General features: G+C 44.5%; 1 protein-coding gene across 1 annotated transcript in view; it reads right to left on the bottom strand.

Annotated features, from left to right (window-relative positions):
- Positions 1-18,104, bottom strand: part of CACHD1 (cache domain containing 1) — a 238,231-nt gene extending 220,127 nt beyond the window's left edge. The window contains exon 1 of the mRNA XM_069593634.1: positions 17,255-18,104. Coding sequence (XP_069449735.1) covers positions 17,255-17,494 — 240 coding nt within the window. The 5' untranslated portion in view covers positions 17,495-18,104. The remainder of the gene's footprint in view (positions 1-17,254) is intronic.
- Between the last annotated feature and the right edge of the window lie 581 nt (positions 18,105-18,685).

Genomic DNA, 18,685 nt, shown 5'->3' with positions numbered 1-18,685 from the left:
ACAAGACCAGGAGCTGACTGTGGCTCCTTATTGCCAAATTCAGACTTAAATTGAAGACAGTAGGGAAAACCGCTAGACCATTCAGGTATGACCTAAATCAAATCCCTTACGATTATACAGTGGAAGTGAGAAATAGATTTAAGGGCCTAGATCTGATAGAGTGCCTGATGAACTATGGAATGAGGTTCGTGACATTGTACAGGAGACAGGGATCAAGACCATCCTCGTGGAAAAGAAACACAAAAAAGCAAAATGGCTGTCTGGGGAGGCCTTACAAATAGCTGTGAAAAGAAGAGAGGCGAAAAGCAAAGGAGAAAAGGAAAGATATAAGCATCTGAATGCAGAGTTCCAAAGAATAGCAAGAAGAGATAAGAAAGCCTTCTTCAGCGATCAATGCAAAGAAACAGAGGAAAACAACAGAATGGGAGAGACTAGAGATCTCTTCAAGAAAATGAGAGATACCAAGGGAACATTTCATGCTAAGATGGGGTCGATAAAGGACAGAAATGGTATGGACCTAACAGAAGCAGAAGATATTAAGAGGTGACAAGAATACACAGAAGAACTGTACAAAAAAGATCTTCACGACCCAGATAATCATGATGATGTGATCACTAATCTAGAGCCAGACATCCTGGAATGTGAAGTCAAGTGGGCCTTAGAAAGCATCACTATGAACAAAGCTAGTGGAGGTGATGGGATTCTGATTGAGCTGTTTCAAATCCTGAAAGAATATGCCAGCAAATTTGGAAAACTCAGCAGTGGCCACAGGACTGCAAAAGGTCAGTTTTCATTCCAATCCCAAAGAAAGGCAATGACAAAGAATGCTCAAACCACTGCACAATTGCTCTCATCTCACATGCTAGTAAAGTAATGCTCAAAATTCTCCAAGCCATGCTGCAGCAATACGTGAACTGTGAACTTCCTGATGTTCAAGCTGGTTTTAGAAAAGGCAGAGGAACCAGAGATCAAATTGCCAACATCTGCTGGATCATCGAAAAAGCAAGAGAATTCCAGAAAAACGTCTATTTTTGCTTTCTTGACTATGCCAAAGCCTTTGACTGTGTGGATCACAAGAAACTGTGGAAAATTCTTCAAGAGATGGGAATACCAGACCACTTAACCTGCCTCTCGAGAAATCTGTATGCAGGTCAGGAAGCAACAGTTAGAACTGGACATGGAACAACAGACTGGTTCCAAATAGGAAAAGGAGTACGTCAAGGCTGTATATTGTCACCCTGCTTATTTAACTTCTATGCAGAGTACATCATGAGAAACACTGGACTGGAAGAAACACAAGCTGGAATCAAGATTGCTGGGGGAAATATCAATAACCTCAGATATGCAGATGACACCACCCTTATGGCAGAAAGTGAAGAAGAGCTTAAAAGCCTCTTGATGAAAGTGAAAGAGGAGAGGGAAAAAGTTGGCTTAAAGCTCAACATTCAGAAAACGAACATCATGGCATCCAGTCCCATCACTTCATGGGAAATAGATGGGGAAACAGTGGAAACAGTGTCAGACTTTATTTTTTGGGGCTCTAAAATCACTGCAGATGGTGACTGCAGCCATGAAATTAAAAGACGCCTACTCCTTGGAAGAAAAGTTATGACCAACCTAGATAGCATATTCAAAAGCAGAGATATTACTTTGCCGACTAAGGTCCGTCTAGTCAAGGCTGTGGTTTTTCCTGTGGTCATGTATGGATGTGAGAGTTGGACTGTGAAGAAGGCTGAGTGCCGAAGAATTGATGCTTTTGAACTGTGGTGTTGGAGAAGACTCTTGAGGGTCCCTTGGACTGCAAGGAGATCCAACCAGTCCATTCTGAAGGAGATCAGCCCTGGGATTTCTTTGGAAGGAATGATGCTAAAGCTGAAACTCCAGTACTTTGGCCACCTCATGAGAAGAGTTGACTCATTGGAAAAGACTCTGATGGTGGGAGGGATTGGGAGCAGGAGGAGAAGGGGAAGACCCAGGATGAGATGGCTGGATGGCATCACGGACTCGATGGACGTGCGTCTGAGTGAACTCCGGGAGATGGTGATGGACAGGGAGGCCTGGTGTGCTGCGATTCACGGGGTCGCAAAGAGTCAGACACGACTGAGCACATTTATAATGGGTAACATTAAAATAATTGACCCAATGAAGTTCTGAAGAGGCTGTGGTGCTCCCAGGACTTTTACCCATTGCTGGTGGGAATATTTAATCAGATAGCCCCTTTGGAAAACAAACTGCCAGTGCTCAACCAAGTTTAACATACACTTAGCATGCTAGTCCCACCCCGTGAAATATGAGAAGGACTCATACTGAAGCTGAAGCTTTAATGCTTTGGCTACTTGACAGGAAGCGCTGACTCACTGGAGAAGACCCCAATGCTGAGAAAGATTGAGAGCAGGAGAAAAGGGGGGTGACAAAGGATGAGATGGTGGCATGGCATCATCAATTCAATAGACGTGGATTTGAGCAAACTCCAGGAGATGTTGAAGGACAGGGAAGACTGGTGTGCTGCAGTCCATGGGGCTGAGAGAGTCAGATATGACTAAGCAACTGAACAACGAGTATGAAAACTATGTTCAAACAAAAACTTGTATGAGAATGTTTACAGTAGGAATATTTATAGATTTATGACCTCAAAAAATCCAAATGTTTTCTCAGTTGCTGAATGGACAAACTGTGGCACAATGGGACTATACTCAGCAATAAAAAGGCATAAACTATTCATATATATAATGTGGATGAATTTCAAATGCATTATGCTAAATTTAAAAAGTCAAGACTCAAAATGTATATCATAATGCCTCCATTTATATGACACTCTGGAAGAAGCAAAATTAGAGATGGAGATGGTTTTCAGGCATGGCAGGTTGGCGTGTAGGGGAGTTGGGGAGGGGAGGGAATGACTGCAAGGAAATAGCATTAGAGAATTTTGAAGGGTGATAAAAAACTTCCGCATTTAGATTGTGGTGAGAATTACATGATGTGCATCCATGGACCTCTACACCAAAAAGAGTGTAGCCACACTCATTAGGGTGGCTATTATTTAAAAAAAAAGTGTTGGCAAGAATGTGAATTGTTGTGAATTGTTGATAAATATGTAAAACAGTGCAGCCACTCTGAACCATTAATGCCACAACTGCACCCTTAAAAATAATTAAAATTTTTTAAATGTATGTTATATACATTTTGCTGTTTGTTGTTCAGTCACTAAGTCATGTCTGACTCTTTGGAACCCCACGGACTGCAGCATGCCAGGTTTCCCTGTCCTTCCCCATCTCCCAGAGTTTGCTCAAACTCATGTCCATGGAGTTCACTGAGTTGGTGATGCCATCCAACCATCTCATCCTCTGTCACTCCCTTCTCCTCCTGCTGTCAGTCTTTCCCAGCATCAGGATCATTTTACAATATTAAAATTACAATTTTAAAAAGTCTGATGCACTTCAAAGATTTGGTTCTGAACTTCCAAGGCCACATTAAAAAGTGATCATTGCTAGCTACAGGGGGGGAAAAGCAGTACATTTTATTCTGTGTAAATCTATATCTATCTGAATGAATGTAACATACCGGAAGGAAAGTACATCTGAATCACTACTGCAGGACTTCATTGTTGTAATCACAGTTTGCCCTGGAAGTCTGTTTTGTTTATCCCCTTTTAAGAAAAAGAAGTAACATGGGAAGCATGAGGTGTTTTTTTTTTTTTTTAATTTATAGGTATAGAACGATGAAGTCAGATTTACAGTTTTCTATTTTAATTTTTAATGAATCTGTATTCTCCTATTCCCACTCCTCTTCTCTCTCTCCTCTCTGTTGGAGGAGAGAAACAAACGGCCTACCATCAATTTTCCAACATCCAGACCTCTATCCACCCGGGGTCTTTCAGCATCTTCACTCTTCTAATGGGTAGTAGTAAGTAAGTAAAGTCGCTCAGTCGTGTCCGACTCTTTGCGACCCCATGGACTGTAGACTACCAGGCTCCTCCGTCCCTGGGATTCTCCAGGCAAGGGTACTGGAGTGGGTTGCCATTTCCTTATACCAGTAAAGGCATAAACAAAAAGTTTGGGGAAACAATTATGCTTGCATCGATTAGGAATAAGATTCAAATCTCCCCCCCCAAAAAAAAAAGATTCAAATCCCTCATATGCATCATTTATCTCCTCTTAACTAATTAAGACAGCCACTTGGTTTCCTTTCAGTTCTTTAAGTATGCCAAAGTTTACTCTCAAGACCTCTGCACGGGCTGTTCCAATGCTAGCCAACAGCCTCACCCTCCTCCTTTCTGATTGGCTCTCCCTTCTTTTGCTAGCCCCACCTCCTCTCCTCTGATTGGTTCGTCTACCTCTCTGATTGGTTCCTCCGCATTACTTTCTGTGATTACTTCCAGAACAGGCCATCCAGTTCTCGGTTGTTGCTCCCACCCACACTGTTCAATAGATATTTGTCGAGTAATTAATTCTAAGGGCCAAGCCCATTCCATAGGAAAACAGCAGTGAACAATACAAAGCTTACCTGTGGGAAGTTAGGGAATATGACAAAACAAAATGAATGGGGTAAGGAGGCAGAGTGAGGAGAGGGAAGGGAGGATACTGTTTTAAGAAGATGGGCAGGTAAAGATTTTTTAAAATGTTTATTCCCAGATAAAAGAAACAGCAAGTTCAAGCGCTCTGGGGCAAGGGTGTGCTTGGAGCATTAGAGCAACACTGTGTGTTGGGGGGTGGGGGTTGAGGAGGGGGAGGGTGGGAACTTGGTGGTGGGAGGGGAGATAAGAAATAAAGCCAAAGATATCAGAGACCAGGTCACTCTGGCTGTAAAAGCCACTGTAATTTTGAATTTTACTCTGGAGTCAGATGGGAGCCTTTATTTATTTATTTATTTTTAAATTTTTATATTTTTTAAGATTTTAAAATCTTTAATTCTTACATGCGTTCCCAAACATGAACCCCCCTCCCTAGATGGGAGCCTTTAGAGAGTTTTGAGCCGAGAAACGATATCTCTGATATATATTAAAAGGATTTTCCCTTGTTGTCTTTCTAATAATCCTTGTTTCTTTCATAACATTACTAAAACAATTTATAACTAATATTTATATGATCACTTCTTCAACGTATTTCCCCTAGTTAGATGCCGAGGGCAGCTCTTATTCAGAGAGGACACCAACCAAGCAGAATAAGAGTAGAGATCTTGTCTCTCTTCTTTTAACCATGAACTCAAATGCAAGCATAGTACCTGATATACAGTATGTGCTCAACACATATTCACTAAATAAACTAGCTGATGAATCTCATCTCTAGGATAACAGAGCTCTAAGTACATAATTTGCAAGTATACATACATTTTGGTATTTTTTTATATTCCTAAATGGCCTGGATATACATACCTAAGCTTTCTCTAACAGGAAGAAATAAAACATCAGAACTCAACCAATAATTAAGGCGCTTATTTCTAGACACTGTCACTCATCTGAAACATTTTACATCTTTAGTAGCAAGTGCAGGCTCAAGACATTATACTTAAGTCTAGAGTAGGTAATGAAATAGAAACATAGTAGCAGAAGCTAAATTCAGAATAGTATTAGAACGTTACCAAATCTACTGTTAAAAGAAAGTGAAAGTGAGAGTGAAGCTGCTCAGTCTTGACCGACTCTTTGCAACCCTGTGGACTGTAACCCAACAGGCTCCTCTGTCCCTGGGATTCTCCAGGCAAGAATACTGGAGTGGGTTGCCATTTCCTTCTCCAGGGGATCTTCCTGACCCAGGGATTGAACCCAGGTCTCCCACATTGCAGGCAGACGCTTTAACCTCTGAGCCACCAGGGAAGCCCACTGTTTAAAGATGGCCACCCAATTTCTGTAGTCCAGACATTTTTGGAGTCCTCACCATGTGCCAGAGACAGTGTTAACATACCAGGACTACATAGATGAATAAATCTGGGCTCTTTCTTGTGAGAACTCACGCTCTAATAACTCATCTGTACAAAGCTTTACTGTTTGCAGCTCTTGCCCACATTTTTTAACTGATTACACATGGATGCAAGTAAAATTTTCCAGGCCTCCTTGGAAATCTGAATTTACACTAACTGGGATATCAACCCATAACAAATGAGATGGTTCACAAATCAGCACACAGACTAGTCTCCCATCCCCCCCTTCAAGAGAACAAGAGGGGCAAACATCCCCATTACACATAGGGTCAATGAAAACTACTCCGGATCCAAGACTGCTAAAAACCTCAGTTCTCCAGGCTTTCTCCAGAACTACCCAGAGCAGCAACAACTCAGTGACAGTTTCTAGGGTGGGAGAAATCAAGCAGCAAGAGGCAGAAAACTGGCTCTGTGACAGCAGCTGAGAATATCTCTTATTCAGAGAGGACGCCATCCAAGCAGAACGTACCACCTTAAGCTCTTTGGCACTGCCTGTCCCTGAGCTGCCAGGAGAGGCATGGGCTTTGGAGAAAGCTGATCAATAAACATGGATGGAATCAGGACAAAGGAATCCAGGATCCCACTAAGGAGCCCAGGGAGCAATACAGTTAACAACAACAAAAAATCCCATTGACATTTTATTTGAGCTAGCAAATGTCTAATAAGAAACCCAACAGGTCTTTCTACCCTTCTCATTTCCCAGAGATGAATGTGAAGATCACAGCAAAACTGTTAACAATATTTAAATACACACAAACATATGTTTCACCAATAAGGCCACAAAAATAGTCTCAAGCCATTTATAAATACTGTTACATTTATCAGAGAGGTGACAGACTTCAAAATTTCTTCTTCAAATATATTTTCATGGTTACACACAGCACAGTAATTGTTAGGGATTTGTGACCTCCCTGTGATATATATATATTTTTTTGCCCTATGTAGAATCCTACTTTATTTTCAAGTGACATGGAAATATGAAGACTATTTTAAGCTGGTTAATTATTTTATAGGCGGAGTCAGGGCAGACTGATGAATCGGTACTTCAGTGTATTTATGGATCATTAATTTCTGACCATTCCTCTTTGAGTTAAGATTTGTAAAAAGAAAAAAAAAAAAAGTTGGCCATCATATACTAGACTCAGTTTGTCTTGTTTCCTTAACGTATGCCTTATCAGCTCTGCCACAGCTGAAGTGATTCCAAATTGCTTTATGACATACTTGGATTTTCTCCTGCTAATAATTTCTCCTTCCTGCCCATGACTGGCAGGCTTCTTCCACACTGCAGTAATGTGGGACAGCTAATTATCTACCAATCCACCTTGCTATTCCACACTTGGCAACTTTTATCTGCACAGGACAGCTGCACTCTCCCGTTTGAAGTGAAATGTCAGTCTCTGCTAATGCAACAAGACTTACATCACTAATGATGTCTCCACACTTTGAAGAAACAACTCAAAGCCTAATTAAAAATTCAGATTCATTCGCACTGGCTTGCTGATTTTCCCTGCCCTTCCACCAGGGCCTTAGAGTATCTTTTAAAATACTCGATGCAAAAATAAAATGGAAAAAATATATATATATCCAAGGGGAATCCAGAAAAAAAGAAAAAGTGCTGGAGTCTTGGGCTTTGACCTAGTCTTTAAAATAACTGTTATGGTTGGAACAGAATCAGGATGTTATCATGTACAACAGATAAGAATTTCCTCCACTGGCTTCTCTACGACAATGACAACAAAGCACACTATTTCCAGGGAAATATGGACCCGAAGCTACTTTTCAGTTGACCCACACTGGTATTTGGGTATCAGAACTGTTGTAACTGTAATTAACTTAGAAATCATGGAACTGTGTAAATCTGAAGTAGGGGAAAACTTCTTTGGAATTCAGAATGAAGAGGGGGAAGGTAAAGAGGCTTTCCAATGACATTTATTCTGTTTCATTATCAAATCAAATAAACAACCCTTTGAAAGTAATTGTACTATTACAATTTTCACAAAAAGAAAGAGCTTCATGCTTCTAATAACTAGGGAGAGAGATGCAGTCCTGAAATTCCGTTCTAAAATAGCACTCTTCCTGAAAATTACAGGTAGAATTTCATTCTGAAGATTTTATATAAATCCAAAAAAAAAAAAAAAATCACAAAAGTTGTTCCTTCCCTAAAGTTTTCTTTTTATGCTTTACCTTTTTAATAATAATAATAATAATAAAGGCTTTGGTTTGTACAGGTTCATAATTATAACCAGTAATTGGTTACTTAAATTTGGTGTTTTAAAAATAGCTAACATCACTGTGGAGTCAGAATTTTGTATTTCTTCAGTGGCTCACTGACTTCTAAGTATTTAAATAACAGCTTAAAAAAAAAAGTCATCTGTCAAATGAGACTATCAGTTATAAGTTCTCAATCATCAAAGAACTAAGCCAAAACTTTTTTTTGTTTTCAAAAGAAGAAATTAAAATAAAGCTTCTTGATTAAATCAAGTTTCCTTTCCATTTTAAAGCAAACATCTCTTGGAAAATGAAGCTCCCATGGGATAAGTACTGTGTCCAAAAGTAAGAATCCTAAAAAGTCAAGACCTGAATTCAAGGTCTATCATGTAGTACTGGTGTGACTTCTAGAGAGCCACCACCCATTGGGCCTGTTTCTCACCTATAAAATGAGGGCTGGGGGGAGGTCTGACTTTCTCTCTGGTCCTTCTAGTGCTCATACACTTCATCAGTGAATCAGGGAGCAAAGACAGGTTCAGGGCAGGTCTGCTGAGCCTGGGTTTGTACAGCCCCTCAGGGGCTGTACACAGTGGGAGGCCAGCCAGCCCATGTGCAGGTCAGAGGCAGGGAGACTGCAAAGTAGGCTTTCATGAAACTGGGGGAAGAAGAACCTAAGTACAGAGCAGGCCTTGGGGGCTGGTGGTTGCTAAGCATCTAGCTAAGTCATTTAGCTAAAACCTAAATGACTTCAGTTGAGCTTTCTAGGCACCAAGCTCCTCATTTCTCCATGTTTCTAGTTCATCTCCCCCAGAGCACATCTTCTCCAAAGGCAAGATTCATGCACAAAAAGCAGCTAGTTCCCAAATGAACACTAGGAAGGTTTGGCCAGTCATGTGGAAACAAAAGGGGAGAATCTACTTGAGAATGTGAGCAATGGGGCCACATGACCTGAGCCATAACCTAGCCTGGCTCAAACTCCTCCCCAGACTGTCCAATCACATAGCGCAGCCTGTTCCTCTCTCAAGCCAGTGTAAGCTGGGCATTTTGTTGTTACCTGCCATATATCTCACTGCCATGAAGGATCGAAGGATTCTACTACCCAACCTGTATGCTTGCTTCTCTGAACTCTTCTGTGCCCTTCCTTCCCTCTAGCTCTCTAAGCTCCAAACCTTAAGGCCATCTTTCCATTCTCTGAAGAGCCATCATGAAAGTCTTCTGGGAATCCCACCCTCTGGCTAACCAATTCCTATTCATTCTACTTTTCCTGGAAGTCCTTCCAGAAACTTCCTCCACCCCTAAGCAGGTTAATATCCCTGACATACTTTCTCCAAGCATCTGGAACCTCTTTTTCATACCATTTCATTGCTTTGGAAATTAACTGATGGATATCTCAGAATGAACATGGTGCCTGGCACCAAATAAACATTCAATGACTGTTTAAGTAATTATGATGACAGGAAGCTCATCTCCTAAAACAACCCAACTTAAACTCTATTCTATGAGAAAGCTGTCCTTTTCTATTATACAGAAACTTACTTCCCCAGAATCTTTACACACAATCACTGACTTTACCTCCTAGAGCTCACTGAATAATTCTAATCCAGACACTGCAAATTGGTGGCTTCTGGCCTGATCCAGACAGCTGGCATGTTTGGTTTGGCCCACACAGTGTTTTGTTTTTTTTTTTTTTTTTTTTTTAATCTGAATTAGTTGCCAACATTTTAAGAATTGAGAGATTTCATTGAAAACCCAGAGACCCAGCTTCTCCTGAAAACCAGAGTCAAGTGGCAACACTGGCCCCACACTGCCACATGGCAGCAACTGGCAGAGCTGGGTAGCACCGGCTTTTCAGCCCTGGCATGTGCCCTCCCTTTCCAACAACCAACACCATGCCCTACTGATCTACACCTGGCTTGCCTCACTCTGCCTAACTGAACCCTGGAAATGTTCGAGTTAGCAACCCCGGAGTGGGCAGGGATCTTGATCCCATATTTCAGCATTTTTTTCTACACCACCTTGACCCATTCAAGTTAGTTAGTTTCTCTGATAAAACATGAGCTCTAGCAGGGAAAGCACTGGACATTCTATACTTTCCCCTCCACTCTCCTGGCCTCAGATTCTATAGTGGAATCTGCTGACAAACTCATCAGAAGATAATTATGTCCACAGTCAGCCTTTTCTCTTCAGCCTCTTCCCTTCCCTTACAGTTTATTTTGCTTTGTTCCTTTCTCTTTCCTGCCTTCCATCTCTGAAATAGGGAGAAAGCAGGAGAAGACATGGCTCAGACTGTAAGCTGGGCACTAAGATAACACAGAAACTCACAGCCTCGTGGGGAAAGCAAGGCATGAAAATGAGGGCCAGAGGGCATATGCCCATGAGGAAAAAAGGGCCCTAGAGGAGCTTCCCGAAAGAATCTTAGGTGTTACATCTGGAAGGCAAAGGAGGCTGCTGGACAAAGATACCAGCTATTTTGCAAAGGGCTACAGAACGGACAGTGGCTCAGTGGGAAAAGAATCCACCTGCAATGCAGGAAACCAGGGTTCAATCCCTGGGTCGATGATCCCCTGGAGAAGGAAATAGCAACCCACTCCAGCATCCTCACCTGGGAAATTCCATGGACAGAGAAGCCTGGCAGGCTGGAGTCCATGTCATGACTGAGAAACTAAACCACCACCACCACACGGCAATTGTTTTGCTCAGGCATATCATAAAACATTTTCAAGCATATACCCTCTAAAATATTTGTATTGATGGACTGCAAATTCTATATACTAGTATATCAATATATTATGCCTATTATAAAACATTAATATAGAAATTAAATAGGAATGTAATAAAAATGTTACAGATAAAATTATGGGATACCTGGAATTTCCTTCAAAATAATCAGGGGGGAGGGAAAAGAGCAGGTAGAGGCAGAGATGAAACCAGCCTGACCACAAGTAGATAGCTTGTTTAAGCCAGGTGAGAGGTACAGGAATATTTTTATGCTCTTCTCTTTACTTCTATATATTTTTTCAAATCCTTGTATTAAAAAAGCTTAAAAGTAAATCAGGGAATTCCCTGCTGATCCAGTGGTTAGGATTTCATGCCTCCACTGCAGGGAGCACAGGTTTGATCCCACATGCTGTGTGGTGTAGCAAAAAAAAAAAAAAAGAAAAGTAAATAAAAATGACTCTAATTGGCAGGTCTAATACTTTCTTCATAAATATCAAAGGATGGTTTTGCATCACATCCCTGAGGTCAGTGCACCACACTTTGGTAATCCCTGGGTCAGAGGACTGACTGCACTGAAATCTGCAGGTTCTGAAGCTTAGATTTCAGTTTCATTCCAGCTCTGGAGCTGCAAAATTTTTGTTGGCTTCCAGGTTCTGTGCCCTGGCACTAAACACACTGTCCATGTTTATTTCTGTTTACTGATTGTTCCTATGTTAGACTGTGTGCTAAAAGAAGTCCCCGCATTAACCAAATGAAGCTCAAAAGTAATTTAATAATATGCTGGAAGTGACAGAGTTAATAACTAGTAGAGTCAAAACTGGTGCCCTTTATATTTTGACCTCCAATATACTTTTATTCCAGGTTGAAGCAGATTCAGAACAAATCCCCTTGCACTTAATACCAAACTTCCAGAGTTCTCCAAGGTTCCTGTTGGCTCATCCACTTAAGCTCAAGGAAGGAACTCTTCAAGCAGCAACCAGAAATAGCACCAAGTTATAAAGTGTGAAACCATCCCCTTCCCCTCCCCCACACCTCTCCAGATTTCAGTACAGCTGGCAGGAAAAAGCTAAGCAGCTAAGACAGGTATCAGTGGAGAAGAAGGGGAGGAAGTACTGATACTAAGCACACCAGGGAGAGTCCCTCAGAAGTGATTCAACATGTTTTTCTTTGCACTCATTCCTACCAAGTTCAGTTCAGAGTCACCCACCAATGGTCAATTTTGTTCTACTCCAAATGAGCAATCTCAGAAGAAAACAAGGCTGCAGCTTTCCCATTAGGGCTTATACTACACATAGGGCATAGAATCAAATAACATTATTTGCATTTTTTTCCATTCCTAAAATATTCTCAATTGCCTAAGTACATATTCAAATCATCCTAAAACATACCATTCTTAGTATGATTGACATGACTAGGGGGCAAATGCCAACCTTATCTAAACATCACTGTAAATCAGCATGAAGTTATAGTAGGGCCACCAGGGTGTTGATGTGAAATAACCACAGAAGCCCTAGATGTGATGGCCAGAGAAATAAGACATGGAGCCATATGCAGAGGCACAGAAGTTACAGTCACCCCACCCACCCAATCAAGAATTTAAGACACAGCAACTCCCTTGTCCAGTACCACCAAGGGGCCTCAGAAATGTCTGAAGAACTGCTTATTTGGTTCCCCTTAATGTCTGAGGCTGCTGATGCTGTCAGGACTGCCCTCTGTGTGTGGCAGATCACTTAAAAGGCTGCAGGAGGAGAGTCAGCTTCATGACCTCACTTCCATAATGCCCTGTTCCTCTCTGCAGCATGGTACTAGCCCACTGCTTTCTAACACTTCTCCGCCCCTCACTAAACACCTCCTTTTGTATCTGTCTGCATCATCAGTTGAGAGCTTCAGGGCACAGACAAGATCTTATTTACCTTCTATCCCCAGCTTAAAGTGAAAGTGAAGTCACTCAGTCATGTCCAACTCTCTGTAGCCCACCAGGCTTCTCCGTCCATGGGATTCTCCAGGCAAGAATACTGGAGTGGGTTGCCATTTCCTTCTCCAGGGAATCTTCCCAACCCAGAGATTGAACCCGGGTCTCCGCATTGCGGGCAGACGCTTTAACCTCTGAGCCACCAGGGAAGCCCTATCCCCAGCTTAAGCCCAACCCAAAGCCCCTCATAGAAGTCTCCCCAAAAGTTTGTTGAATGTATGCAAATATGAACAATGAACTTAATGCTTTTCTAGGGCATACAAAGTCAGCCTCCCCTTTCACTTTCAGCTGCAGCCACTATTTACAATGCTGCGCTGTATTTTCAGTCAATAGCTCACTGCTACTGAGCCTATCAGTTCTGTTCTGTCTGCCTCCTTCCCTTCCATGTGAGGTGAAGCTCCTCAGACTGTACTTCTGGCATTTCTTCTGCCCCTATTGGAAGGATTCTCCCCACCCATCCCCCTTCCAGGCCCCATACAGCAGCTGTCTGACCAACCTGCTGGTGTGTCTGCCAAGTTCACAGTGACTATGCCCAGCTCAGCAGAGCTGAGTTAGAATTAACATCAAGGCGGGCAACCTGGCTATGTGCCAGATCCTTGCTGTTAGGAAGCCTGTATTGTCATATAATGTTAAATGGGCCTTATAAGTGCCTGGTGAAATGGCTTCCAGAGCCAGATATGCCTTCTAACAAGCAGGCATTGTTGCTTGATTGTTTCACCTGTGCAACCTTACCTCCACCTCCAAATTGTAAACTCCTTAAGGGGCTGTGCTGGAATATCTCCTTTTAAATCCACCAAACACAGCTAGCATAGTGCTCTGTGCCCAGTCAGCTTCTAAGGAAATCTCTTTACTGAAGAACAACCACATCTGTCAACAGTTCCCAGTCCCCGCTCCACATCAACAGGTGCTTTCACATGCACTATTTTCATTAAGTCCACAGAACACATCTCCAGAAAGAATCATCAGTGCCACCTTTACAGACAAAGATCACCTAAATTCTAAAGTGGCAGAGCTGGAACCCAGGTTTCCAATATGGAAACTTTCCATTCCATGATGCTCCTTCTTTCAAAAAAATAAATAAATAAAAAATAAAAAACTTTCTGCATGAATGAAAAAGCAGAAACAAGGCTCCCTGAACACAGCCATTCTCTGCTCACTAGATCTCAATGTCCATGGTTTCACTCCACCAGACCCCTGAGGAGATGATGATTAGGTTTTTGACTTTTACTCATGATGTATGAGGCCTGCTGCCAGGGGGGCAGTATTCAGCGGCAACTTTCCCAAGGCACTGGCAAAATTAGTTGGTGCAAATCATTTAGAGATTTTTTTTTTTAAACTTTGTCCATTACTAAAAAGGAACCACAACAAAAAACCATGAGCAGGCAGCCACCATGAGAAAAACCTTTCCAAGAAAATCTTTAAGCTAGGCTGCTTTTCAAACTTTCTTTATCAGCCAGCACAAAAACCATGCCACAGGAAACTACACTGCTGAAAGAAGTTCTGGGTTTTGTTTTTGTAAAATTCTTCCTTGTGCTTGTCTTCTAAGAGGTGACAACAGGCCTCCCCCCCTTGGAAGCGGCTTTGCAGTTTCTCAAAAGTAAAAATGGTCTTTGGAGAATTTCAGCAGCAGTGATGTAAAAGTCTGGAAATAGGTTTTTAATTCATAAATGAACCTACACAAAGTTTCTTGTCAAAGAAGATGCTGCCCTGAAAGGTCTGCACTGTACTTGACATGCCAAGGTCAAGTGAAAAGAGTTGATCCCTTAATTGAGAGAGGACATTCTTTTCCTGCAAAGGGAGGACACCTCTCTCCAACTCCCTCATATCTTTGGATGGAAGTTTGACCCCACTCACCTTAACACCCACATGAGGCTACCTGTCTCAGAGCAACAGATTAGCTCCACAGCTATAATATCCAACATGTCACAAGGAGGGATTATATTATCTGCTCTTTAGACAGCTAAACCCACATAATTTCAGACCCACTGAACAAATCCCAGAGGTTTACAGAGGAAAACTTGAGGCTCGCAACCTTGTTCTAAGGGCAAGAAATGTAACCTGCTTTAGATTTTATTTTACAAATATCTCCCCCCCCCCAAAAAAAAAACAAGCTGGCAGTCTAACAAAACTGAAAAGAGATTTCCCCCAATTTTCCCAGGAGGCAAGTGGTAGATCAATGTACAGCTCAAGAAGAAGAATTTAAATACAGTATGTGCTGCTCCTTTTAAAAAGGGAGAGAAGCCACTTCACATTTTGCCAGACAAAACCCTGTCCCCAGGAGGCCAGCTTCCACAATGAGGTTGCAAAGGTGTTAGAAAGAGGCCAGTTGGGAGGAGATAAAGGGCCATTTGGGCACAAACCCCCCACTGATCAGAGCTTTTTTCTTCTTCTTCTTCTTCTAAAGTGTCTCCCTTTCAACAGGGAAGCCTTTTAAAACTACATTTGTTTTGGATCCCTACCTGAAAGACAATGTGTTGGGATCCGATTTCACCTTTTGTCAAGGATTGGGTGAGAAACAGTAAAACTGCTGTCAGCATCTTAGAAAAAGCTAGTCCTTAACTTATATGGTGGTGGTGGTGGTGGGAGACCCAAAGGTCCCCTGTCCAGCCATAGTGATGGGATGAAGATGACAAATGCCTGCTAATCTTAAGATCACTGTCCAAAACTGTAATGTATTAAATGTCTTCATTAAAAGAGGGTCTCTATGCAAGAACACAATTGTGTGTCCTCTGAATTGAAACATTCATCAGTGGAAAAAGAAATTCTAGTTTTTCCCTAACATTTTAGTTCATTTCCTCTAAAAGTCACTTGACTCCTGAGAACTCTGTCAGCAATCATCAGAAATCAGAACATGCATATGGAAAAAATTATAACAATCTGAACCTAAAAGATCTGCATAGAAAAGTTCAATGATGTATCTTAAAAGTTTGTCTATTATGCAAATGAAGAAAAATCGGACTCTACTGCCCTTCAGGGCTGGTGTCTGCACAGAAACACAATTATCTTTCAGGCAAACCATCCACTCCTGAAACAAAACAAACCACCCAACCATCTTTCACTACAGCGGTAAAGGTAGGGGGAACTGACTTCAGGAAAACTGTATCATCCTTGGAGGAGACTGGTGGTGGTTAGGGCGGGAGGGTAAAGGAAAAAAAAAATCAGAAACCGGAATCCCAAGTGACTTTAAAACACCTCTCCCGATGGGAGGTAGAAGGGTGATCACAGTAGAATCGAAATCAGAAACCTCTTCCGAGAACACGTTCCTGGAAACTTCGCTCTTTCCTAAACCACATGCATCGCCATTATTATTGTTCGAATACAGAAGAGAATGAGGTTACTTTACAGAAAAATGTTACAGCAAATATTTCAGATTCGGAATGTCAGTTCAACCTCTCCTAATCGAGTGGGCCTTTCCGGCCAAAGAGGTTAAAATAACGGCGAGACAGAATCTCCAGGTGGTTGCTGTTTAGCAATTTTTTTTTTTTACTACTGTTGGTACTGTTGGTTATTAGTAACATCTTCAGGATTTCTTACTAGCCTCGGGCAATCTTTCTTTCGCAGCACCACCACCACCCCCTCCTCCGGAGGACGGATCTGGTAAACAATTTAGAGAAATGGGAACCTTATTCACTATGCTTGCTTTTTCCTCCACCACATACCAAAAGGCGTACACAAAACAAAACAAAAACATTCGGACAGCGCGCGACCAACAACAGCGGAAAGCAACAAAAAATGTCCCCCACACAGCACGAGTCGGGAATCTACCAAGAGTCTACCAGGCCGGCCCCTCCCCCAAGGCACCCGGGCTGGGAGAGGGAGAGCGGAGTTCACTCTCCGGACGCTCTCAGCCGGGGCCCAGGTGGCCCTGGAGCAGCTGCGCACGCGGCGGTGCCGGCCCTCCGGGCGCCCATTCTTGCGCCTCGGTCGGGGGGACCCGAAGAGGTGATCAAGGGGGTACAGACTGGGAGCCTCGGAAAACCGTCCGAGCCAGGCGGGACCGTCTGCCCTGGGATGGACACACAAAGAGGGAAAAGGGGAGTTTGTAGAGGTGGCGGGGTTAAAAAAAAAAAAAAAGACTGCGGGGGAAATTGGTGCAAATTAGGAAAGGAGGCGCGAAGGAACCTAAGAATCCTGGCCGAGATAATGGAGCTGTGCTCCGGTAGGGGCATGGGAAATGGGTCCTGCGCAAAGGGCAGGGGCTTCTGCACAGGAGAAAGAGAGGGAGACCCAAGAACTTGGAAGAGGAGTTGGTGTGTTGTTAGGGGATCCACGCAGAGGCCAGAGGTGTCCGGGGCAAAGGGTGCTCTGTGCATGCGGGCGAGGTCGGTGCTCGGTTAAAGTGACCTGTACTGGGGATGGGACCGGGCTCTGCGCAAAGGAGCGAGGCGGGATGTGCCTGGCAAGCTCCCGGGCACAAGGGGTGAGGGGTGGGGGGACCCTTACCTGCATGGTGACGACCCCCAGCTCTTCCGCTGCCAGCCTCCGCATCTGGCTGGCCAGGACTTGCGCCTCGTCCAGAATAGAGAATTCGGCGTCGGCCCCGGCCCCCAGTAGCCAGCCCACGACCAGGCAGAGCAGCCAGAGGGGCGGCCGCCGCGCCCCGATCCGTCCGAGCGAGCCGCGACCCCCGCGGGCCAGGGCGGCTGCCCCTGCCGCCTCCTCTTCCTCCGGCTCTCGGGCCATGCCGCCTCCCCCCACTCCCCGCCGACGGGCTCCAGGAGCCGGGAAGCGGGGAGGTAGCCCCGGGTGGTGCGCCCAGGGCCCGCTCGGCGCACCCCGCAAAACTTTCTCGCCCTTCTGCAGTAGCTTCTACGCGCCCCGGCAGCTCCTAAACTTAGAGGGGCGCCCAGTTACGGCGCGGGAGCGCGGGCGGCCACCATCGCCGGATCGGGCGGCCGCGGCAGGAGAGCAAGCAACCGCCCCAGCCGTGTCCCGGACCCCGGCGCCGGCGCGGGCCCCGCGAGGCGGCGGGCGGCTGCGAGAGCTGCGGCGTCCGCACCCGGTGCGTGGCCGCGGGGCTCACAAGGCGAGCCGCGGAGCTTTCGCTTCCCGCGAGTCCCAGCGGAGAGAGGCGGCGGCGAAGGCGGGCGGCTGCAGCCTGGGAGGAGGAGCGGCGATCGGGCTTGGTAGGCTGGGGCAGCCACCCGAGCGAGCAGGGAGAGGTTTAAAAAAAAAAAAAGCTGAAAGAAAGAAAGCCAGCGGCGGGGGAAAGGGAGGTGTCTGGTGCCACCACGCTGCGCTCCGGCTCCGTGCACTTCCCGGCCCGGCGGCCGCCGCGGCTGCGGTGATTTATGGAAGCGGGGAGAGAGGCGGGGACATTCCCCCGGTCGCCCCTCCTCTCTCTGCCCGGCTCCCGCCTCAGAACCGGCCCCTGGAGACGCCGCGGGCCCGAAAACAGGCTCTCGGCTCGGGTACCAGACCTGGGGGTCCCTGGAACTTTCTGGTTGCCGGGGACAGCTACCCACCCCAGCTCTCACCACCTCCGACCCCGCGAAGGGACTCCGGGATCCCACCCATCGAAAGTCCCTTTAAGTTCTAGGACGCTGGCTTTCTGCCTGGCAGAGACTTGTGAAGGACGGGACTGCCATTTGCGTGCCCACTGCTCTTCTTCGGTGTTACCAGTAACAATAGCTAGCATTTGTTAGATCAATGGATTCCTTTTTGTTTTTAACCAACTACTATGTGCCCGGCCCAGTGCTCTGGGGTTTGTATACATTATCCTTTAATCCTCACCACATCCCTGTGAGGTATGTATCTTTATCCCCAAATTTTAGGTAACAAAGACTGAGGCTTAGAGAGGTGGAATAAATTGCCGAAGGTCACCCAGGGGATAAGAGGCAAATCCCGACCTTAAGCAGTCGGAGACTATTGCTC

Source organism: Ovis canadensis, chromosome 1 (assembly GCF_042477335.2).
Source record: "Ovis canadensis isolate MfBH-ARS-UI-01 breed Bighorn chromosome 1, ARS-UI_OviCan_v2, whole genome shotgun sequence".
NCBI lineage: Eukaryota > Metazoa > Chordata > Mammalia > Artiodactyla > Bovidae > Ovis > Ovis canadensis.
This window is presented reverse-complemented; position numbering and strand designations above follow the sequence as displayed.